The sequence below is a fragment of the Thamnophis sirtalis genome, unplaced genomic scaffold (assembly GCF_051295495.1).
Source record: "Thamnophis sirtalis isolate CommonGarterSnake01/CBP01778 unplaced genomic scaffold, rThaSir2_p1.2 scaffold_4, whole genome shotgun sequence".
In the NCBI taxonomy this organism is placed as follows: domain Eukaryota; kingdom Metazoa; phylum Chordata; class Lepidosauria; order Squamata; family Natricidae; genus Thamnophis; species Thamnophis sirtalis.
Window position 1 is genome coordinate 38,798,859 of NW_028261384.1, and position 25,904 is coordinate 38,824,762.

At 37.2% G+C, this 25,904-nt stretch overlaps 1 protein-coding gene across 3 annotated transcripts in view; it reads right to left on the minus strand.

Moving 5' to 3' along the window:
• Nucleotides 1-3,009: 3,009 nt before the first annotated feature.
• MACC1 (MET transcriptional regulator MACC1) overlaps nt 3,010-25,904 on the minus strand; it is a 39,844-nt gene continuing 16,949 nt past the window's right edge. For all 3 annotated transcript variants that reach the window (XM_087712767.1, XM_087712768.1, XM_014076396.2), the window contains exons 2-5: nt 25,139-25,246; nt 18,562-20,609; nt 12,319-12,507; nt 3,010-7,996 (exon numbers count right to left, since the gene is read on the minus strand). In XM_087712767.1, coding sequence (XP_087568893.1) covers nt 7,784-7,996; nt 12,319-12,507; nt 18,562-20,609; nt 25,139-25,246 — 2,558 coding nt within the window. In that variant the 3' untranslated portion in view covers nt 3,010-7,783. The remainder of the gene's footprint in view (nt 7,997-12,318; nt 12,508-18,561; nt 20,610-25,138; nt 25,247-25,904) is intronic.

A 25,904-nucleotide genomic window follows, 5' to 3' on the forward strand; every position in this document is an offset into this window, starting at 1 on the left:
TTTGGTTTCTAGCACTGTTAAGAAACAGATGGATGGATTACTTAGATCAGTGTGTCTCAAACTTGGAAACTTTAAGATGAGTGGGTTTCAACTCCCAAAATTCCCTAGCCAATTTATAGCAGATGTTCTAAACCTAATATTGACTTGAGAGTACTAGGATGGGAACAGAATAGAATTGGAACAAATGTACATAAATTGGTAAATAGATATGTTAAGAAAGGCTAAAGAATAAATACAAAAATAAAAGGAGCATAGAAAGAATATTTTCAAGCCTCCAAATTCTTGCTGAACCTATTGCATACTACAGAAACAACCATTATTCACTGAAATATTCTGGATTCTGCCCATTAGCAGAAAACATTGAATCATGTAACATCTTGCCACCCCACCCTACCCATATTTCAAAATAGGAAGCCACTGTTCATGTACACCTCATTTATTCCTGGATTGCTCAATAAATCTTGAATGGGTGGCGAGTTGCTATCTTCTTTAATATTGCTTGCTCAAGGAAATAACATAAAAACTCTACATTCCTCTCTTGTGACAATAAGGTGTTAACTAATACTGAAACTCCTCTCATTATTAAATAGGAATACCTTAACATAAAGTGTAATGAGTTTCATGAATCTGCATGGGCAGACTTTTGAAATGCATGTGCAGACATATATGATTGGTGAAAAACTTTTGTGATTTGAATTCACAATCCTTCTTCATCCCGAATGAAGAGCTTGTATTCAACTACTGACTTATTAGAAGCCAACCATCTAACTATGCCAAAATTAAGTTAATAAAACCAAGTCATATTCATACTGATAAAATGAGTATCTTTTTGGTTCTGTAATTAAATCTGGGTTATGACAAAGCTTTCAGTTCTTAACCTGCTGAATAATTTCTTTTATACTAAATAAAATTACAAGTGCAACCCCAAAGGTTTTGAAATCAGAAGTATTCTACTTCTTTCTCTGTAGATATCATTTTTTAAAGCATGACACAAAAGATTTTTATGTCATTGATATCATTCATGTAACACTATTTAGAGTAGTTCAGGTTTTCTTACTGTTTTTCTAAAGTTCTCAGGTAGCGTATTTTCTGATAGATAATATTTTTGGAAATTGGTTTCTGCCAGTATCTGTCCTAAATTTAATTCTTGTTTAATTTGAAACCATTAATTTTGATGCAAGAAATCAGGTATATTATGCAGAATTATTTTTGAATATGTTATAAATCAGGAAGTTTGGACAAAAAAGTAGTGCAACATCCATTTTGTATTAGCTGAAAAGTTAGCAGTGAAATCCATGTTCCTTGGGAAAGATATAGATATGTCATTATCCTGACATGTTCTGTCAAACTCATTCAACCAAAAAACAATATAAATTTAAATGGTGAGCTATAATTTTTTTTCATCACCATCTTTCAAAGCCTTTAGATGTTAGACTGTTCAAGGCACCTGCTCCTGCAGATTAACAGAGTTGGAAGGAATCTTGTAGGTCATCTAGTCCAACCCCCACCCAGCAGGAGATCCTACACTATTTCTGACAGATCACAATCCAGTCTTTATTTGAAAACCTCCAGTGATGAAGGTCCCATAAGTTCTGAAGGCAAGCTGTTTCATTGGTTGATTGTTATGTCAGAAAATTCCTTATTCTTAGGTTGAATCCCTCCTTTATCAGTTTCCATACATTATTCCTTGTGTGGCCTTCATGTGTTTTGGAAAACGGATTGACTTGTTCCTACAATAGTCCCTCAAATATTGAAATACTGTTACCTTGTCACTCCCGGCCCTTCTCTTCTCTAGACTAAGTATGCCCAGTTCCTGTAACAGTTGTTTTAGCCATTAGTCCCCTAATAATCTTTGTTCCTTTTCTATTAGACACCCTCCCCAAAAATAATAATATTGATTTGCTGTATTTACACCTTTGCTAAAATGTAATAATTTTGATTTATAATTAGAAGACAATAGAACATAAAAGTTGGAATCATATAATCAAAAGCATTTTATAGCTGTTAGAATGTTAGAAATATACAGTAGCTTCCTTTCCAACTACTTTCCTCCAAGCTAGTTGGAAAGGAAGCTACATTTCTGACATTCTGTGATGCAAATATAGCATTCCTGTCATCTTCCATCAATTGCCTCCCGCATCTCTATCCTCTCTCAAGGCTTGTTATTAGCTAAATAATCCATGACAATAAAGTTCATGCCGTATTTGCTTATTTTAAGGATAAGGGTATTGTTCCTGCAAGAAGTTCCAACCTTTCTCCCTCAAATAAACTGGTTATCTACCTTAAAGTATATTCGGGTGTTTAATAGTAGTCATTCCAGGATAGCTCAGCAAAACTGTCTCGATTAAAATGAAAACTTCACGTTAACATGAAATACGTCTACAATCTCCCTTCTGCCATCATATATTTCCTTCCTGAGCCGATATTCCTGTCCCACAGTAATAGTTTATGTCATATTAAAAGCACTTCATCGTTCATCCAGATACCTTTCGCCTTCAATGGGAATTAATGGTAGCACTGAAGCTATCCACTCATTCCAGGGCAATTCAGTGGATACAGAGCTACTGCATTGTAATAGTCTTAACTCAGGAAGAACTGGGTTGAAATGTCTATTTGACCACTTAGTACATTGAGTAACTCTGGGCAAGTCACTTTTAGCCCAATTTCAAAGAATTGCCACAGATGGAAGAAAATCAGGAGGGATTTGTGTACACTGCTTTGAGTAGAAGCTGGATATAAATAATAAAGTCTATAAGCACTGTGTTCTCATTGACTTCATAGTTATGTAGGATTGTAGCCCAACACAGATTTCAATGACTTATTCCAATTGATATTCCTGGTGTGAAAGTATTTACTTATGGGCAACTTATATTAACTACATTGTATGTAAATTATTTTTGATTATAAGTTTCCTTGCTTCATATAGATTCATAAAAGTGATGCAAAAATAGACAGCAAAATCCTTGATTTTGTAATAGTGGCATTAAGCTTTTCAAATACACAGGTTAATACATTTTATGTGTTTATTTATTTTGTTACATTTAGTGCCTAGTTTGCCATGGGCTACTCTAGGCTGTTTACAACAATAAAAAGGAAGAAAGTGAAAGGAGTTTAAACAGAAGTAAAATAATAGAACCTTAAAATAAACATTGAAAAAGTAACACAATTAGAATACATCAATATAACCAAAAAGACAGGTGGGTGGACAGAAAAGAACAAGGACGGAAGATGGAGTCAGCCATCTATCTTGCATCTACGTCTGGTGTGAATTCCACTTGGTTGTCAGGAAACTGGCAGACACAGGTCTTCAGACTCTTGCAGAAGTATAGGAGGGTAGGGGCAGACCTTACTTTACAAGGTAAGGTTTTCCAAAGGGCAGGCACAGCAACAGAGAAGGCTCTTCTTCTAGAACTTGGTAGTTGGCATTCTTTGACTGATGGTAGTTGACGTCCTTTCTGTTGGCATGGGCTTGTCCTGGCAAGACGAGGTGGTTCATTAGGTAGCCTGGACCTATGCCTTTAAGGGCTTTAAAGGTCATAACCAACACCTTGAGCTACACTCAGAAGTAGACCCTAAAGTTTGTGAAACAGAAATATATTATGGGCCATCCTAGGGATTCCAAAGATTGCTTTCACTGCTGCACTTTGCACAAGCTGAAGCTTCTGAATGAACTTCGAGGGTAGTGCCTTGTGGAATGCATTGCAACAATCCAGGTGAGAGATAAATAGGGCTTGAGTGCATGGAGCCATAATCCAGGAATGGTTGAGACTTGTGCACAAACCAGAGCTGTGTATAAGGTCTCCTGATCATGACTGCTATTTGCACTTTGAGCAACATATGTGAGTTGAGGAAACCACTAAGTTGCAAATTGGATCTTCATGGGATAGTGCAACCCTGTCTAACTAGAGATGACAAACACTCAAATCCTGAGGCTCGATGCGCCCAGTCTTGCTAGGATTCAGTCTAAGTCTGTAGTCCCTTGTTCAGATCCCTACAGTCTGCGGGCATCACAAGTGATACAGCATCACTCAGATTGCCATAGGTAGAGCTGATAATATTTCAACCCATGGTAATGAGTTACTTCAGTATTTCAGTTGTTAATCCCCAACTCTATCATGCATTATCAGTTGCTGTTAATTAAATCTAGATAGACAACTCTCAAAGACAGAGGGTGTTTTTTTTTTTTTGCTTTCCATTTTTATATTATACAAGACGAAGAGGCAAAACGTATTTTCCTAGTTCATATGTTATTTTTTTCTACTGAAGTTTGCTATTTGAGCCCAATATCTTTTAAACATATTCTTTGTGCTTAGAATGGTGTAATCTCTTGAACTGGAACTTCTAGATATTTACTTGTTCTTCCTGCCCAGTGTGAACAATTTGCCTGCTATGCTATGCACACATTTCATAAAAATAGCAAACCTGTTCTACATTAATATATCTTCAAAAACAGTGTATCATTATCAGTCCAACCAGATGCATATTTACAATGAAGAAAACCCCTTGCATTCAATGCAGGCACTGGTATGCAGGCTACAGTTATATTTCAACACAAGAGAAACTGAAGAAAAATACACAACAAAGGATGCTATTTATAGTATCAATATACTAAAAATCAGTATGGATCAAATCTATGCAATCAAAATGCATACACATTTAAAAAAACAATTAACTAAGAACAATATTAACATGCATTCCAAACACTGTATCTTTGTTTAATCAGATATTCCTGCAGAAAGGATTGTTCACTTTTCTTTCCCAGGCTTAAGGTGCACTTCAATGCAACTTTCATCTCATCCAGAATTTAAAATATTATAGTTGGAATTTCTCTTAGAAGCAATTAACACAATCATGTGCTACTCATATTAGCAGTTCTATTACATTAACAAATGAAAGGATATCTTTAATTAATCTAGATAAGTATAATGCTTATCTATTTCCAATAAATTTTCATCACTAAATTAGATCTTTCCCAATAAATCTTTAACTATCATTCAATACTTTTATATGTAATATATACAATTAAACTATTTGAAATATGTAAAATGCTAAGCAAATTTTGATTATCCCGTTTGTACAGATATTAATTTTACAATGAGTGTTATTGCTATTATTTGTGCACTTATTAACATAACAATATATAGTAATGCTTAGGTTACCCATATGCTTGCACAACAAGATTAGAAATAATTCCATATTGTTTTAAGAATTTTAGCCTCTGACTTAAAGTAGGTTCTATAAATATATTACAAAGTCATACAAATTAGTTTTAAAAAATATAGAGAGATACAAAATAAACTTCATTTAAAATAGCCATTCCATTTAGAATTATAGCTTGATATTCCTGACAGATTCAAACCATGTTAAGTCTCAAAATGCTTTGTAACTTGAGACTATAGTAAACAATTATGGTATGCCTGGAAATCCTGAAAGGCAGATAGCAAGGAAAAAAATCCCATTGTTCCATTTTATTACACAATTTTTCAAATATTTCCTTCAATTTTTCAATGATTGGATTAATACAACATGCTTACCTTAATTCCAAATCAATTCTTTTTCTGGATATTCATAATACACTGCATTTTTAAATAAACAGCTGAGTTTGTGCAATAAAAAAATAGCTAAGGTTAAAAGCCAAAATAAGCAATGGCAAACTACTTCCAACATTTGGTCTAGAAAACTGTAGAGACTGGTCCAAGGAATCACTAGGAGTCAAGCCTGATTTAAAGGAACCAACCACCCCCAAGCTGTAACCAAGTTTAATTATGTTAATACAACAAAGATTTTTAACTTACCTATTATTAACTATGTTATGTCAATCGCATCAACAAAAAGATAAACAAAGAGGTCAATCTTGTGCTGCTATAAATTAGCATATAGATTCAGCAGATGGCAAAATCTGGTTGACCTTATCAAGTTAGGAAACTAAATAATAAGTAGAAAATCATTTCCACAGTGTTGAATCCACTCATGGATATGTCCAATAATTCATCAAGCTGAATTCAAGCTCCCCCACCTTTTGTAATATTAAAAATGATTAGAAGTACTACAGCATAATTAGCACATTAATGGCAGTGTTCTTTTTAATAAAATGTTAACTGAGGTAAGATTATCATTTATACATTGACATTTCAGATTAGTTTTCCATTTATTGTAGAATATTTTCCATTAAAAAAAGCTAATAGAGGCAAATAAAGAAGGCCCCTATGAATTAAAAAAAACTTTTTCTGAAGAAGCATTTGGCCTTAACATTGTCAATACAAGCCACAGTTTGACAAACATAACAATATTAGTTGAAATGGCAGGCAAATTCAGTCTCTAGTTACTATGTTACTATGTAATTTTTAAAAATGAAAAAAGTAATCTATGTAACAATCATTGATAAGTTAATGGGCATTCATCTTTTTGATATCACTTGAATTTAATACTGAAAGCAAAACAGAGCAAATCATAACATAAAAATGTTTATGAAACAATAGCTAGTTTGGAAACAGGAATTAATTAAAACTGTTTTGTCACAATATATTTTCATTAATTAATGAAATCTATGAAAAAATGGTATAAATGAATTTTGGAATTCCTATGTTTCAAATAAAAAAACAGCATTTATGTCATGATTTCTCTGTCAATAAGCATCTTGCCCATGAACAAGAAAAGGAAAACAACTACTTAGAAATATGACCAATATTACACAACACTGATAATGTTGTATAACTAAAAAGCAGATGAGACAACCACACAGATATGATATATTTCTAATTTGCTAGGAATGAACTGCCACTCCCAAAAAAGCCCATATACAGGTTGAAAGGAAAAACAAGTATCATTAAATGCTCTAAATCAAGACAAACCTGTACACAATTATAGAAGGAGTTGGCTGTTCTGCAATCAGCTAAGAAGTAGTTGAATCAGAAAGGCTTCCTTGGATTTATATAGTCTTTACAGTAGCTAATGCTTAGCTCCCATTAAGAAAATCATGAGTCAGTTTATAAAGATACATGGCTCAGTGCCTAGTTTCTATTGGAAATCAATAGCAAAGTTCATACTATATCCAAGGAAATATATTCAATTGATACATACAATGAAGTAGTGTGATTATCATAAAGCAGCTTTCCCAAATTTGTGTCCAAGCTCACTGGTTCTATATCCAAATTTCTTAAACTTGACCATTTTAAGATACGTAGACTTGAACTCTCAGGATTTCCCAGCTGGCACGGCTGAAAGTTCAAATCCATACAACTTAAATTTGCCAAGCTTAGAAACACTTTTCTATGTGTTTGATTATGGGGAGTGGAAATCCTGGGAACTGCAGTCTTAACTATATTTATATAGAACTATAAACACATCTGGATCATAGAGCAACCTATATAGATGACTATATGCATTATTGATAGAATTGACAATAGAGCTCTATGACTCAATTTCTAGGAAAAAATGTTTTTTCCTCTAGCAATATAACTTACTTCTTACTTAACATCAGTATTGCATTTCCTCCCCTGAATACATTATTCTGAACTCTTTCAGAATTTGTTCAGATCATGCAGCAATTGTGTTCTTTTGATAAATGTTTACTAACTAAATAGCTTTAAATAAAAATGAGGTAAAATTGGTGATGCTTGAAAATTAATGACTCAATTTTTTTCAAGTTAAAGGAATACATTTAGGAATTAATTTTCACAAAGATTCCAAATTTTCCTTGGTGAAAATGTTCCTGCTTAATATTCCTGTTTGATATTGCAAGGAGACTAGTTATAGAATATCTTCCTAAATTTGAAAATGAATGTTATTCTTCATCCAACATGGAGAAAGCACTAGCCCGAAGAACCTCCATGCAATTGACTAGGATTAGAGCTCCAGTTATTTCTCGCCATTGTTTGGTCACAGGGTTTTTCATTTTGTCCAAAGCTAAATGCAGATCTTGCAACATATCTCTGTAACTGTCTCCATGGTGAGCACTCCAGGTATAGAGAAAATCATAAGCTGGTTTCCACATCATCTGAAATATAACAAAATCGTGTTTAGATCGAAAAACAGTTCAATAATTTTTCACGGGTCTAGGTATGCTGGTCTTTTTGTATTCGGATCTTTTCCCATGTAAGATTGAAATTGTCTTGGCAATGTTTCGGCGAGGTCTCACTTGCCATCTTCAGGTTGGGTTTTGGGTTAAAGCGTAGTTGGAGCTGCCGTCTTTCTATAAATCTTGGTGGGAGGGTGTGGAGTGCTGGTTTTGTTTCAGTAAGTGGAATGATTGGTCGTGTGGTTGTATAATGATTGGTAGATTGGTGCTGATTGGTGCTGGCTGTGTGTCCGTTGTTGTTTCGTGTTGTAATGGCCTGTGTGGTGGGTGGGGCTCATTTGTTAACTAGGGCTGGTTTCCAGATTTCTGGTAGGCAGGAGGTATCATCACGTTTATTCGTGTTGTGGAAGTGTTTCTCCATTTTTATAGGTTCCATAATTATTCTCTTGTTGAAGTGTTCAGTTTTGGAGATTAACTATGGTATTTTGGGGTGTAGGCTGTTGAGATGTGTTAGGAAGTTGCCCAGTTTTTCTTTCCCATGTGGCCAAATGACAAAAGTGTCATCAACATATCTAAGCCAGAGTTTGGGTTTGTGTTCATATTTATCTAGGCGTTAGTTCCAAAATGTTCCATGCATGTTTGCGATGATAGATGAGAGCGGTGATCTCATGGGTGTTCCTTCTATCTGTTTCTATCTTTTTCCATTATGGATGAAGTATGTGTTGGTTAGGCAGTGGTAGGTCAGGTCCACAACCCCCTTAAACACATCCTGGACCTAGCCAACCATTGCCTAATCAACACATACTTCATCTATAATGGACAAAGATACAAATAGATAGAAGCAGCACCCATGGGATCACCCCTCTCACCCATCATCACAAACTTTTACATGGAACATTTTGAAACTAACGCCTTAGATAAATCTGAACCCAAACCCAAACTCTGGCTTAGATATGTTGATGACACTTTCGTGATTTGGCCACATGGGAAAGAAAAACTGGACAACTTCCTAACACATCTCAACAGCCTACAGCCCAAAATACAATTCACCATGGAAATAGAAGCAAATAACCAACTTCCCTTTCTGGACATCCTAATCTATCAAAAAACCCAATGGCTCCCTGGGACACATCATATACAGGGGAAAAAAAAAACACCAACCACTACGTAAACACACAATCCCATCACTACTCTGCACAGATCAACTCTGTAGCCAAGACCGTCATCTTTAGAACCAAACGCCTAGCTGACAAAGACCACCTGAAAACTGAATTACACACTCTCACAAACATATTAATCTCCAACGGATTACAAAAGAAAAACAATTACCAACCTAATCCAAAGGGAGACTCCCCGCAAAAACTGAGACACAGAACAGGACAACGGCATCACCCTCCTCCCTTACATCAAAGACACCACAGATAAAATCAGCAAAATTCTCCACAAACACAATATCAAGACAGCCTTCAACACTGACCAAAAAATAGCCAACATCTTAAGAAATCCCAAAGACAAAATCCAGCTAGAAAACCAAGGAGTCTACGAAATACCAGGCAAAATCTGCCCTGCAACATACATAGGACAAACGAACAGGAGAATAAATGCATGCATTGCAGAACACAAGAATGCAGTAAGAAAAAAAAAAACTTCCTCTCTTTTCTAGCACCTTAAAGCTACAGGACATGAAATTAATTTTGAAGGAATCAGGTTAATCTGCAAAACTGAACATTTCAACAAGAGAATAATTATGGAAGCTATAGAAATAGAGGAATACCCCCACAACATGAATTCTGACCACAGTTCTGACCACACTTTAAGCCCAAAACCCAGCCTGAAGATGGCGAGTGAGACCTCGCTAAAACATTGCCAAGACAATCTCAATCTTACATGGGAAAAGATTCAAATACAACAAGAGCACCATACATACATACATTTATACATACATACATGTGTATGTGTGTGCACGTGCACACGAGCGTGTATGGATATAGATATGGATATTAAAGCATTTTAGTTCCAAATATGGACACCAATCAATGTATGTTAAAATTTTCTACACAATTCAATTAGAAAAGTTCTCCAAAATGAGTTCAGGATCTGTTTTCAGTTCCCTAGAGACAGAAACATAGCAACAATTTCATCTTGATACCTAAATTTTTATTCTCCCGAGCCATTTAATGTGCTATTAACTTGGTTATACTTAAAGAGAGCTTTTAAATTAATTGTATAGTGCAAATTCTGTCATTTCTAAGAAATAATTATTTTCTTTTCTTTAAAACTTATGAGAGACTTTAAAAATATTTGCAAATTACCCTAAGAAAACATTTCTTTGTAGTATGTATAGAATTTTTTATACATGTATCTGTAATTAAAATATCTTCCTTAAAAAAGTGTGGACATTCTCTGCTCTGCTAGTATCAATATAACATTAAATAGGATATAATTCTGGTTTATGCAAACTTACATATTATGAGAAGCAAAAAGAACTACCAAAGAAAGCTGTGACTATATTTTTGAACAAGAGTAATCCAAAATACATGAGTGAATGGAACAAAAGATACTAGTTTTTTTATCTGTCATCCATTCATCTAGCTTTTAGGAATCTCTAGTTTAGCCTCTTATTTTCTTCCCATCTATTAACATATAGGACCAGTAAGGTGGAGAGAGATTTTTCCGCAGATTGGAAGGCCTGATTTTGCATGCCGCCTGCATCCCGCTTCACTTCGGCCTGATTTTTGGCATGCTATGGACCAGTCCATGAATCAGGGGTGGGGTGGACCCCGATCCAGTATAAATGAAAACCAAGATTTCTTTTCAGGAGTACAGAGTGTATAAGGAAAGACAAATATGGAAAAGGGGAGAAACAAGCAATGCAAAACTACTTTCTTTATTACCAATTTAAACACCTGAACCCATTCCCAATTCAAGGATACATAGTTATAGGAGTATTTCAACATCAATAAGCATTTGAGAAAGTTAATTAACTATGGATTTTTGTTTCTACATATTATGTTGGCCAAAAATAGCATAGTCAAATAGAAAAATATTTTCTAAATGCAGTCCAATTGTAGTGGTTTAACAACCTTAATATTCCTGTTGGAAAATTCTAAAATATAGGCGAGAGCATAGCTTAAATATGCTATGTGCTATGCTTAGCGCAATAAGCTAAATAAGTGAGATAATATATTCAGACATAGCCATCCTTCAAATACCATGGCCATGGCCCCACCCGAAAAAGGGCTTAAAAGTACTTAAAAGTAAAAGTTTTAATGCTAAGAATTATCTTAAATTTATACTAAAGCTGAAGAATTTTAAGAATTTCTACAGATATAGAAAACTGTAAAGAGAAGAAAAAACACATTATATTCTAAGAATTAAATGAGAAGAGAGAGATTTTACATGAGGAAAAAAGAAAAATAACTTGGGCTATCAAAATTAAAAATAGCCCTATTGTTGAAATTTAACCAATTTTACTTAAAGCATCCATTTTGTCAGCCACATAGGACTTGTATAGGTCAATCCTTTCAATCAGAGTAATGAGTAACAGCGTTCCAAATCATGTTATCCAAAAAGCATTAAAAAATCTTTTGTCTGTTTGTAACCTTCAATTAGCCCAGGCAGTACATCATAGTGCAACTTTTTTTGAGTTAAGATACCTCAAATTCATTAAGTTAAAGAATGTGTACAACATCCAGAAAAACTGGAGTTTCAAGGATCTTCCTCAAGTCTTTTAATCATAAAATTGTGGCCTCTGCAGTTTTACCACGTAATCATTATTTCCGTACTCCTTGCCAGCTTCTCACAAATAGGGTCAGTAGGGAAGCAAGCAGGAAATCTGAAGTCACTCTGTCTCCCACTGCTTTTCTGCCCGCTTATGGTCTTTGTATTTTTCTCTTTAGAAAAGAAAATATGTTTGAAAGGATGACCAAACAGGTCATGGATTACCTAGTAATTTCTAAAGTTAAAATTCAGGATTTGATAGCTGTTTAAGATTAAAGAAAAGCAATCTGAAGGAAATGTTATGCTCATTATATACACAATGTACTCTCTTACATCTATCTAAAGTGCTGGATAGTTTTTGTCTCTTTTCAACACTTGTTTTTATTTAAACACAGATACTGTTAATGGTGTGACCAAAAATTTACTGTGTTGTAGATACTGTAATAAAGGGATCAAAGAAACCTGTGAATTTACCATGGAATATTATCTCCTTCTCTCAAGTTTTTCTATACTGACAATGTTCAGAGATGGATTGTACCTTTTATAGCAAATGAACACAAGAGAAATATTGTAAGACTTACCTCTGGAGCAACTTCTCCATTTTTGTTATGATGAGGAGTTTCATAAGCATCAATTTGTTGTTTTGTAAGTCGTGCTAATTTTTCTGCCAACTCTCTCCAGTTCTTCCCAAGTTTTACCGCCGCAGTAAAAATAACTGTATCCTGGGTAATACGGGCTACTAATCCTTGGCAGTCTAGCTTTAAAAGTGCCTGAAAGCACAAGTGTGATGGTTATGTTTTTAAATATTTTTAATAACAAATAATTACAGTGCGATTATAATGTAACAGTTTGGATGCATAACTAAGGAAGAATCGTATCTTTTTACTATATAGAAGTAATTTTCCCCATATTATTTATTAATCTTGGGTTTTTAAAAATAGAAAACTGGTCTAGAGTTTGAAAACAATTATTGTAAGATTTCAGACAGTAGAAATGTAAGGGTTTATCTCTCCCTCTCTCTGGACATATTGGAAAGCCCCAAACCAAGTGATTTCCAAAATTACTACTCCATTAACACAGAAAATAGCATTGTTAGTTATATAGACCTAACTCACGGCTTATGATTCATTAAAATACATTTGTGTGTTAGATTTAGATTATCCACACATGTGCAGGGAGATTTGTGTACGCTATGTACCTTTTCTCCCCTTCAATATAACCCTACAAGGTGGATAAAGGAGAAAAGAAGACCAAAGAAGTTCTAAGTAATAAAGTGATGCTGGAAACTTAACATTAAGAAAACTAAGATCATGGCATCTGGGCCTCTCAACTCCTGGCAAATAGATGGGGGGGGGGAATGGAGGTAGTGAAAGATTTTATTTTCCTGGGCTCCAAAATCATTGCAGATGGAGACTGCAGCCAAAAAATTAAAAGATGCTTGCTCCTGGGGATGAAAGCTATGGCAAATCTAGACAGCATACTAAAAAGCAGAAATGTCATCCTGCCAACAAAAGACTATGATTTTCCCAGTTGCAATGTATCACTGTGAAAGGTGGACCATAAGAAAGGCTGGGCACCAAAGAATTGAGGTCTTTGAACTATGGTGCAGAAGACTCATGTGAGTCCCTTCAATGCAAGACGATCAAACTGGTCAGTCTTAGAGGAGATCAACCCTGATTGCTCTTTAGAAGGCCAGAACCTGAAGTTGAAACTCAAATACTTTGGCCACCTAATGAGAATGAAGAACTCACTGGAGAAGAGCCTACTGCTGGGAAAGATTAAGGGCGAAAGAAGAAAAGGATGACAGAGAATTACGTGGCTGGATGGAATCATAGAAGCAGTAGGTGTGAGCTTAAATTAACTCCAGAAGATAGAAGAGAACATGAATGTCTGGAGGAATGTTGTCCATGGTGTCGTGATGGGTTGAACATGACTTTGCAATTAACAACAATGTGGCTAGAGGCTAAGTTCAATCTGAATCTTCCCTCTTGCAGTCCGTCTTGACCAAATTGACTCAGTTATTATTGGTTCCTATTGACCTCAGGATTGGGTAAACAGATTGGGGAAGGTATTTTCATAGTTTATTATACTGTTGCATCTAAATTCCCAGGCCCATCATCCAAACAGAGGTGGATACCATAGTTTATACTCCATGTCACATCTTGTTTGACAGACGTCATGGATCATGGCTTGTATGCCATGACTAACTTTGTTCTACTTATCCATTCCCATGGGTTGAGAGAAAAAGTAGGAGCAATTGAATCTTGCCAGTTATGATATAAAAACATTCCCAGTAATGTTTATTACAAATTTACTCATATTATAAATACTGCCATTTTTAAAACAAATATGATTTGGCTTCATTGTTCATCTATCTAATTTAAAAGGATGACATATTCTTAAAGAATAAAAGTTATGAAAGAAGAGATAGAATGTTTTTTCCTGTAAGCTATTGCTTATAACTCTAGAGAATTAATGAGACTTCCTTACGTATCCCTTGACAAAGTCATGCTTGTTACTTTTAAGCTATATAGCTTTTGTAACTTTGCTAACAAGCACTGTGACACAGAAACAAGAAAAAAGGTTTTTTATTTCTATTGTAAAACCTGGCACTCTTCATTTCTTCTTCCTGGCTTCCTGATTTATTTCCTTCTGTCTATCTTATAGTTATAAAATATTTATTAGGGATATTACAAAACCCAATTTTTTCTAAAGATGCATTTAATTCTAATATCTTTATTAATATGATTATATTAAAATCTGGGAATGGCATAAGATATACAGAGATTTTCCTATTATAATTAAAATGGATTTAAATAAAGGAGAAAACAGAAAAGTACACAATCTTTTTGAAATAAAGTATTTAGTGAGTCTTTATTATGATGATGATGGTAACAATAATAATGATTATAGTATTGATAAATACTTCAATCCATATTTTTCCCACATAATTCAAAGCAAAACTATCCTATAACATGTTCAGATGAGACTTTATAAACAGACAAAATCATCCCATTTATGTTCCAATGTTTTTTTTAAACTATCAGATTCCATAAAATTCAACAAGAACAGAAAATCTATTGGGGCAAAATGAAGTTATAGTTTGAAACATCTGTGCAACTCCAGATTGCCGATGTTCCAACTACTTCTGTACATCATCTTAATTTTGTGAAGAAAGGTGCAAAATCAAATCTTATTTGACTTCATGTCAGTTCTCAAAGTATGTTCCAGGAATATTTTTTATACAACTGATACTTATTCATCTAACGAGAAAGCCAGTTTGGTGTAGTGGTTTAAGGCACCAGCCTAGAAATCAGGAGACCACGAATCCTAGTCCTGAACTTCAGGAATGAAGCTAGCTGGTACATCTAGGCCAGTCTCTCTCAGTCCTAGGAAGCAGGCAACAATGGCATCCACTTCTGAAAATATTGCCTAGAATTATGCCAGGAGTAAGAATTCCTAAATTCAAAGGATGTACAGGTAGTCCTCAAGTTACAAGAGTTTATTTACTGACTGTTCAAAGTTACAATGGCACTGAAAAGTGACTTATGACCATTTTTTACAGTTGCGACCATCCCAACAACTCCATGGTCACATGGTCAAAATTCAGATGGTTGGCATATTGTTCATATTTATGATGGTTGCTATGTCCCAAGATCAAGTGATCATCTTTTTGCCTGACCTTCTGGCAAGTGACGTCAATGGGGAAGCCAGATCCACTTAACAACCAGGTTACTAATTTATGAACTACAGTTATTCACTTCATAACTGAGGCAAGAAACGTTGTCAAATGGGGCAAAATTCACTTAATAAATGTCTCAGCGCAAATTGGGCTCAATTGCCATTGTTAAGTCAAGGACTACCTGTATATAAATTAAAGATATCTAATAAGGTTTTTTTTTTACTGCTTTCTTTTACAGAGCATTCAAAGTATTAAGGCTTATATGAAAAACCTTGATTAGATTCAAATTTGTAATTTGGAAAAGAGGCTAAATCAAAACACAATGTGGCAGGGATGCAGTGTGTACACCCCACTGACATTGTGAACCATGCACTATTCCTGGCACTTGTTACAGCACAGATAACTACGGTTAAGTTATCTTGCATTTTTGCTGATTCTTTATATTTTACGGTCCTTTGATGCATTACACAGATTCAGCCTGCATGGTACTTAGCAAAGGACCGGCCCAAGGTGCCTCTGCCAGCAAAACAGGAGCCCTCCCAGTACTCCTTATACACGGCCCTCACAGGCTGTTTTTGGCTGTGATGGCCTCCTGCACCTTTTGCCAGCGAAAATGGAGTCTCGACAGCCTACATTTTCACTGGCATAGGGCTGCATGAGGCCATCATGGCCAAAACCAGAAACTTGATGAGTGACATCAAGCTGGCTACCCCCACCCAGCCACCTCACCCACAACCATGGTCAAACACAACCCTTTTGCAGCCCTCAATGAAATAGATTTTGGCACCCCTGTACTAGTAGGTTAAGATATTTTTTTTAATGTCTTACACTGCAGAGGGAAATTTATTGGTTGTATATGAAATGTGATAGGAGAAGAACAAACAATGTATTATGAACTAAATAGAGAAAATAGGGAAAAGGGTAACAAGAAGTTTCTTTCATTTTCTGGCTCCTTCGTATAAGTGATGGAAGAGAATCCTTAATGAACTGATTCAGAGCTTCAAAGATATACAAAATAGGAAATGATTGTACTTGAATTCAGATAACAATTCTCATTCACCCACTCAAAAAGGAAAGTGATAGCAGCCCTATCCTTCAAGCAAATGCAAAGAAGACATAGTCCAACACATTAGGTTAAGGGCAGGGGTGGGTTGCTCCGGCATTACTGCCGGTTCAGTGCATGCAAAAATTTCTGTGCATGTGCACATCTGCTTATAAATAGGTCTGCGCATGCGCAAAATGTTTAAAAAAAAATAAAAAAAATGTCTGCAATTAAAGTTCTTCTGTGCATGCGCATAACCGAAATCAAGATGGTGGCACTGTAGGAAAACCTGTTCGGAAGTGTGGCAGGCCTGGGTCACTGCTGGTTCCAGTGACCCAGGCCACCAAACCACTACCTTAACCACTGGTTAAGGAGATGCCTTATGTACTGAAATGTAACCGAATAGTTAAATGGCTAATATTGGAATTTGACAGGCAAATCCCCATCCAGTATCAAAAAGAAAAAGAGACAGAAAAGACTAGCTGCAGTAGGTAACATGTAAAAGTTCAAAGAAAAAATAATCCAAAACTAACTACAGTGGGATTTTAGTAAATATGCTTTTGTTAGCCATTGATACATTTAATGTTCTGGTTGGGTAACATATGCAATGAAATGGGTAGTTGATTTATTTATAAGATTTGTGTGGCCACCACCTTAAGAAACACAATTCTGGATGGTTGATAACAAATACCTAAAACCAAACATTATGGACACTACAAAAGCAAAAAATAAAGGCAAAAGCAAATTTATTTGATCTTGCCAACACTATATCTTCCAGTTCCAACCTCACCCAACTTCACTGTTTGAGGAAAAAAATAGCTTTTTGCGGCCCACTAAAAAGGACTACTGTATTACAGAAAAAGCACACTGTACGGGAACAGTTCAATGAGGGGGCCTTAAATAGGCCTATGCTAACTAATCTTGGTAATGAGCAAATAGCCTGAGGCAGTGGAGGCCACAGATAACCTGGTCCCATGCCCTGCTGGGTTTTAAAGGTCCAGTTGCTTAAATTGCACCTGGAAAAAAACTGGGAACTAGTGCAGCTCACAACATAGAGCTGGGCAAATCAGCTGGTCAGAGGTTACAACTGGTCCACCTTATTCTGGACCAGTTGTAATTTCTGGGTGATCTTTAAGGCTGTAGCAGTGTGTTGCAGAGTATGTTGCAATCGTCCAGTGATGCCTAACCTTTCTGTTCTCGCGTGCTGAAAGCATGCATGTGTGTGACAGCACTCACTCACATGTCCACACCCATAATGCAATGCACACGCAACACCCCCCACATGCCAAGCTCCCCACGTTGGACACCCCCGTGCTCCCCTATACCCTATTTTGGGCCCAGCAGGCCTCCCCGGAGTCTCCTAGGACCAAAAATGGTTTGTGGGGGGCACACGATCCCCCGGTCCCCTTGCATGTGTGCGCAATCCCTCTGACCTCCCCACACACATGCGCATCTCCTGCATGCACAGCAGAGACATGAAAATCACCTGGCCAGCAGGAGGCATGGACATATGCGTGGTGGACCTGAGCTGGATGACAGCTTGCATACCTGCAGAGCACATTCATAGGTTCGCCATCACAGCAATAGTCCAACTAGGCAGTGACCATGAGTCCAAAATATATTGAAGTGCAAACTCAGTACCTGCCTGTAACTCCTTAAAGTACCTATTCTTTTCCTGGAATTGTATAATGCAGCTGCTTTAAGCGACTGCAAGAAAGTGCTAAATTCATCATCTGATGCTATATACCCATTATCATCACCTGTTTAGCAGGAAGTCCAATTTGATTTAATGCTGGATGTGAATGTATGCGTTGGAAGAGTGGCGGGAAAATACTAGTATTTTCATATTCAGCTTTCTTTAAACAACTTCATTATAATCCAAACAAACCTATAAACACAGATGGTGAAAATGAAGTACCAAGCCAGAAGACTCTCATTGCATTCCAGCTGCTACTCATCCGAGACAATCTTTCAAATTTAAAACCATCATTGCTATCAACTCTCAGGCTCTGGGGTACAATAGGAAGGCAATATCATAACAAATCTCATTATGTCTTATTTGCTTCTACTCATCTGACAGCCCATCCCAGCAGTACTTACCACAGAGAGTTCATATAGGAATCGTCTTGTGCTTCTCTGAGCATGGCAAATTTCTTTAAGCTTCTTCATAATGTACGCTACTTTTTCAGACTCTTTTTCAACTTCTAATGCATTTAAATCATACCGGGACAAATCTGAAAATTGAAGAGCATCAGACAAAGCTTTCCAATCATTTAGGTTTTCTGACACTGTGGATAAGATTGTTGAATAGATATAAGTCAATTTTTTAAAAGGCAATGCAATCTGTTCAAGGAGGCTGCTGGTCATGATTTCACTATCCTCAACATCAATAGTTTGGTTTTCAGTTATCACTTTAATATTTTTGCAGTGAACAAGTCCAACTTTTCTTCTAAGAACTCCTACATACCATTCTTTAATTTTCGTATGTCCAATGGCTTTGACCTTATCTTCTCCAAGTATTCCTATCGTGTCGCCTTTAAAATATTCTAGTAAGTAATCAATTTTGCTTTGGCGTAACACTGTTTTGAGTGCTGTACCATAGCGGGTAATATTTAAAACCTTGTCTTGAAAAGTAGGGTATTTTATGGTGGGCAATAATAATAATGGTGCAGATTTTACTTCCTTGCGTTTTTCAATTCGGTTTGGCTTGTTAGTTACACCCATTAATAACTTAGGAGGTGGTTCAGGTGTTGTAATGTAAAACTGGCATGCCAAGTTATTTTCTGGGGCTTTGATTTGAACACGGAAGACAAAAATGTGTATTTTCCTATTGCAGATTATAGAAAATGGAAAATGACGGTGAATTACTCCACCACCTCCTTTCAATTTTTCTTCTTTAATTTCTTTCCTTTGTTCTTCTTTCTTCACTTCAAAATCTGAATCACAGGAGACAACAGAAATGCTGAGGTCTTGCGGTTTCTCCAATACAAATGTGTGCTTCCCCCATAACTGGAAAATAACTGGGGGCAAGCTCTTTCCTCCCTTTTTAATGTCACATACTGTTAGTTTATCAGGAACATAGTTGTGATCAAATAAAGCAAAAACAACAGTGAAAGACGGATGGATATGTTTTGGTCCATAAATCCCAACTGAAAGTTTTCTGTGGATATATTCCCAAACACTTACAAGAGAATTAACTGTGTTTGTTTGAGCTACAACAACGATATACATTAAGTGACTAAGGTCTGTTAGTTTCACTTGTACAGTATCTTTATAAATGTAACAATTGTGTATTTTTTCAAATGGCCCTTCCTTATTGCAACTACACAGACAAACAATTTCAGTCATTACCTGACTAAAAGGATCCTTTTTTATTTCAGCTGCAATTTTCATCTCTAATAAAATAGCCTCAGTCGTGTTAAGGTTGCTCAAGGTAAGTTTAATCAAAGGGGTCAAGGTGGTTGAAAAGTCATCATTGAGTGATGGTGGAGAATCAAGGATTGCCTGCAGGCCAACTTCTTGGAATTCTCCAAGTGCCACATGACCTTCAGGGAAATGAACAGCAATATCTGAGTCGGGAAGCTGTACTGAACCACCTTCATAATTCACTTTGCAGACTATATGGGTTTCTATAGATTGGGTCTGTGCCCATCCAGGACCTTGATTTATCACATTCAAATCCAGGCAAGATCGGGCCAGTTGTCGTTGATTCAACCAAGCTGTCTTGTAGGCCTCACGTTGATTCTGAAATGCTTCAGTTTCTGGAGGTAGGATATAATTGGATGGTTCTGTATTGGAAAATTCGCACCGTACATCCATAATATCCAAAAGATCTGAAACACTTCTCGATTTTGGAGATCTTTTAGAAGGTTTGCGACAAAAGAGATATTCGATATTTAATTCATCTCCTGATGAAGCAGCAGAATCTGTCCCATTTGAATCTCTAAAAAATAAATCTGGATCTTCTTTCAAGATAGATACCCGTCTATTGTTTTTTTCTTTGTTGCATGATTCAGCTATGTCATCTAAAAATGGATTAGATGCTGACAGTTCCTTCCAAAATGGATTTGTCTTAAATCCACCAGGGGCAACTTGCTTAAATTCTCCAGTCCAGTGTGATTTAAGATGCAATTTATTTTCCTTATTGTCTGTTTTTTTGGGGGGGATGAGAAAGAAAAAGAGAAATGTAAATTCTCATTGAATTTATTTAAATATACCTAGAATAAATGGAAGAAAACAAGTTTACATTTATCCACCCAATTCATTTTTAACTAAGAATTTAGGTGTCCATCTGGAAAATTAAGATTTTCTTAAGGTTCTATTTAAAATTTAAATACCAAAATATTAAATGTAGCGTGGCCATTGTTCAGTAGTTATTTTGAAAAAACTTACTACTCCCAGACTGATTGTGAAATAACAATTGAGCAAGTATAGAATATAGTTCTACCTTTTCCTAGGAGTGAAATCCCCTAGAATACAATTGGACTAAATCAGAATAAATGGTTAATATTTTTACGATAAAATTGTTATCTTCTTCAAATTGGAGTAGGCTTCAAGCTTCTTCAATGGTCAATGAAACGGTCTATGAATACTGATGGGTGTTATATACTCTGACGCCTAACAGTTTATTGGATCAGGTTCCACTAAGCAAAGCTCTAGGTTACTATAAAAATGGACTGTTGTAGCCCTTGGGATATATATTACTGATGGTGAGATAGCACTAACAATATGCTAAAGGTTCCCCTCACACATATGTGCTAGTAATTGCTGACTCTAGGGGGCGGTGCTCATTTCCACTTCAAAGCCGAAGTGCCAACACTGTCTGAAGACGTCTCTGTGGTCATGTGGCCAGCGTGACTAAATGCCAAAGGCACATGGAACATTTATCTTCCCGCCAAAAGTGATTCTTATTTTTAGGGAGGGAGGGAGAGAAGGAAGGAAGAAAGAAGAATCCACTTGCCCTTTTGGAAAAATCATCTTTGAGACAACCATGACCTGGATGATTGGCAATCTCCATAGACATATGACCTTGTTCTGAAGTTTTGATATCTGCACATATTCCCATGGTCACATCAGGGATGGGTTTCAAAAATTTTTGCTACCAGGTCAATGGGCATGGCTAGGGGGGGGCATATGACTGAGTGCGCATAGCCAACTTGATGCCGGGGCTCTTTGCTGTCTCCCGGACGGTACTGAGGGCAAGCCTAGCAGCCTACTCTTGAAATGATGGCAACAGCGGAATCCAGCACTCAGGAAGGCCAACGTTAGCATGCTCCCAGCCGCGCAATGCAGTGCCTTCGCCAGCTCACATCTGAGGATTCAGCTGCAGGTGGTATTGCTGGGCTGCTACTCAGGCAGTGTGGAATGCAGTTTAAAGCTAAACCGAAAGGGGTGGCTTGCTGCTGATACTTGTTGCTTCTTCTAGTTGGGGGAGAGACACCTCAGCCGAGTGGGGTCTCTCTTTCTCTTTCCTTCCTTGGGTGGATTTGGTGGGAGCAGCGGGCTTCCTTGCCAGCTTGAGGAGGAGAGGAGGCAGAACTGTTGCCCAAGGGTGAGAGCAACCCCTGGCCGCCTCAGGGTTAGGGTGGAGAGCTGCCTTGAGCCTCCCTCTCTCAGTCTCCTTGCACTGGGAACATCCTTCTCCAGAGAGAGGCAAAGAAGAACCTCCACTCTCCTACTCCTTTGGCTCCTGCCCAACACTCTCTCTCCCCTTTGCCTCTCCATACTTGTTCACCCATCCCAGAGAGTTGTGGCTACACCTCTCTCTGATCCAGCTGCCTTCCTTGCCAGTGTTGCTCCTGAGCGAACTCTTCCGTTCTTGGCTGTTGCGAAGAAGCGGCAGCTCTGGGTGCCTGCTTCATTCTCTTTGAGAGCCACTTTGCACCTCAAAGCAGCTCTCAAAGAGAATGAAGCAGGAGTGGTGCACTCAGAGCTGCTGCTTCTTTGCAACAGCCAAAGACCTCTTGCACTTGGAGTTCCAAGCTGGGATGGGGGACTGCTGCAAAGCCAGCAGCTTTGGGGACCTCCTTCCCTCAGTGGTTAGTTTTCTTACCTCTAGGCAGCTACGCCAACTTTGTCCTTAAAGGCTGCTCCGTGCCTTTTGATCTTTCTCGGGCACGGAGAAAAGCAACTCAGTGAAGGGACCGAGCCTGCTGCTGAACTTGAAAGCCAAGAGGCTTCTTTTCCATCCAGTCACTGCACACTGCATGCAGGGCATCGAAAAGATTTCTAGTAATTTCTTCTTACCAGAGGACTTTTAGCCATCCTGCGGCCAGTGGCTGGGTGGAAAAGAAGCTTCCAATGATCTGGCACTCAAAGAGGCGGCTGAATGGCTTCTTTGCCATCCAGCTGCTTCCCAGCTTGGGTCAGCTTGTCATCCGATGGATGCAGTGACCGGGGGACCGATTCGGGGGCATAGCCAGCCTGCTGATCCTAACAGTTCAGAGAGCCAGGCCTGATTTTTTTCTACCAGTTCAGCCAAACTTGTCCAAACCCACCTCTGGCTCACATGACCACAGTTTGGATGCTTGGTTCACTTTTATAGCTGGTTGCAGCATTCTGCTGTCACATGAACATAATTTATGACTTTTTTTGCTAGTTTCTGGTAAAAAATCACCCATAGGAATACATGGCCATGATAGTCATTTAAATACTATGGTGTTTGCTTAACAACTGTTGTAAAAAGGTCACAAAATTATGTCTGGTCAAATGAGTGCTTCAATTCATGGACTCCATTACAATCATAAATTGAGGATTACCTATACTACCAGTACTAATATGAATAAGAGACTACTAGGAAGTGTAAGGGCTTACAGGAAGACTGGGAAATTTTAAAAAAATTTTTTAAAAGGAAGTGGCAATTATCTTGTCTACTTCTGCCAAGAAATCTACATAGATGAATCCATGAAATCACCAAAAAGCGAGATTAATGTATTCCTATACATTAGGCCTTTAAAATCATTTTTTAAAAGACTAAATAATTATTATTTTATTTTTATAATTTTTAATACTAAAAGCCCCCAACTATTACAATTGCTCTTCATAGTAAAATTACCAGTATTGATTCTGATCATTCTTCTCTGTACATTTATTCTCTAAATATTATTGACAAATTTTATATGTTTGTATTTTAAAAGAAAAAAAAACATGAATTATATTTGCCTCTCTTCATTATAGTCAAAGGCCTGATGCTGAAGGGGCAGCCCTTTTTATATTCTTTCAAAATTCTCACCCTTACTGAAAACATCTACCTAAACATCAAGTTTACCATCATTACTACCATACTTTTCAGAGACACACCAGAATATAAGAATATAAGATGCACCAAGATTTTGAAGAGGCAAATTAAAAAAAAGTTTTTGAACTCTGCAGATCTCCCCAAAACGGCCTTGTTTTTCATCAAAAAAAGCATAGCCTTTAGGAGGCTTGTAGAGTGCTCCGGGGAGGGCAAAAACAAGCAAAAAACGGCCCATTTTTCATGAAAATGGCCCCATTTTTTGTCAAGAAAAGGACATGCATAGCATTTAGGAGGCTTATAGTGCTCCTGGGGACTGGGAGGGGGGCAAAAATGAACAAAAAACAGCCTGTTTTCCATTCATTTTTGCCCTTCCAAGCTCCCAGGAAAGGGGGTGGGGTTTGTGGATGCCAAAAATGCTGTATTCATTGTATAAAATGTTCACCCTCTTTTCTGAGGGAAAAAGGTGCATCTTATACTCTTAAAAATATGGTACTTATATAGAACATCTCCAGAAAATCAAACTTTTTTATGATAAATACTTTCTCCTAGAATCAGAATGGTGAACCTATGGCACGCGTGCCACAGGAGGCACATGGAACCATTTGTCAGGGCACGTGAGGCCTTGCCCTTTCAGCTGCCAGCGTGCATGCATGCACGGGCCAGCTGAGTTCAGCCTTTTTTAAAGCCATTTTTCCCCATGCCCAGAGGCTCCAGAGGCTTTGTAAGAGCCTGGAAAGGGTGAAAAGAGCCTCTCCCACCCCAGATGCCCTCTGGAGGCTTTGGGAGCTTCCGTGAAGCCTCCGGAGTGCAAAAAACTGCCCCTATGGGCAAACCAGAGGTTTGGGAACTGACACTCGGTTTGCTCGTAGAGTCATTTTTAGTCCTCCGGAAACTTCAGGAAAGCCTCCTGAAGGTCACCGAAGCCTCCGGAGGCTTAAACCAACCTCACGAGAAAACCTGAAGTGACTTCCAGTTTGCTCCTAGGGTCATTTTTTGCCCTCTAGAGGCTTCAGGTAAGCCTCCTGAAGGTTCTGAAGCCTCCGGAGGACCTCCAGGGTGGGGGGGGCTCTTTTCGCACTCCCCAGGCTCCTATAATGCCTCTGGAGCCTGGGGAAGGCGAAAAAAGCATGCAAAAATGGGGAGAGTGTCTCTCATGTGCGCATGCACACTGGGGGTGTCGTGCGTTGCATTATGGATGAGGCACGCCCACGCACCCCCCCCCCTGCGCTCCCCCCTTATGTCATGTGAGCCAAAAAAAGGTTCGCCATCGCTGTCCTAGAACATTTTTTTTAAAAAAGCAATGGCTGAAGTGGAGCAAAATCACATATAAAGAGTTCCATTCATTTCCATTTTTTTTCATAGCAGAATATTTATCTTCTTCCTAAAATTTAATAGCAAATTATATTTTCTGTGCAAGTACTAGAGCTGTCAGTTACATACCTATCCAATCATTTCTTGTAAGATTTCCATCATCCAAGTCAACCAAAGATCCTTCTGATTTGCTCCATGAAAATTCCTTTAAATGACAGGAAACAGACATTTTTCTTCCTAGATGATTTAAGATAAATTTGTAAATAAATGGAGAACTATTTAAACCTGCAAATATAATTTAAAATGTAATGTTGGAATCAGTATCTAAAGCATTTTTCCAGCATGAATGTGCCCACATAGGTCTTCAAACAAACCACCACATTACTTTATTAAGGCAATATTTTCTATGCATAGAACGAAGAAGCCAATTAACATAAGATTAATTTCTTTTGTATATAAATTCTATCTACATGTAGTATTAAAGTATTGTATATGATCTATTCTAATAGGCTGCATGCTCTCTGGCTTAAATGTCCAAAATTTTGTTTATGTGACAAAGCAAAGCTATACAATTATGGTAGATAACACTGACCCAAAAATAAAACATAATCAAAAAACAACTTTTTACAGTAAACAAAACAGCAATAGATAACTTATCCCTTCAGATAGATTATAGGCAATCCGGCTTTAACCATACTTTTTTTGACAAAGAGAAGTTGAAATTCAAAGTATCTGATTGCTATTAATTTGCCTATTATGTGTAACCATTATATAAAAATTCATATATACCAATAGTAGTGAGAATTATTATAGTGAAATACAGTGTTATATAATGGAATTTAATATGATTTCTTTTGATGGATATGCACAGAATTGTTCAAAGCTAAGAACAGAT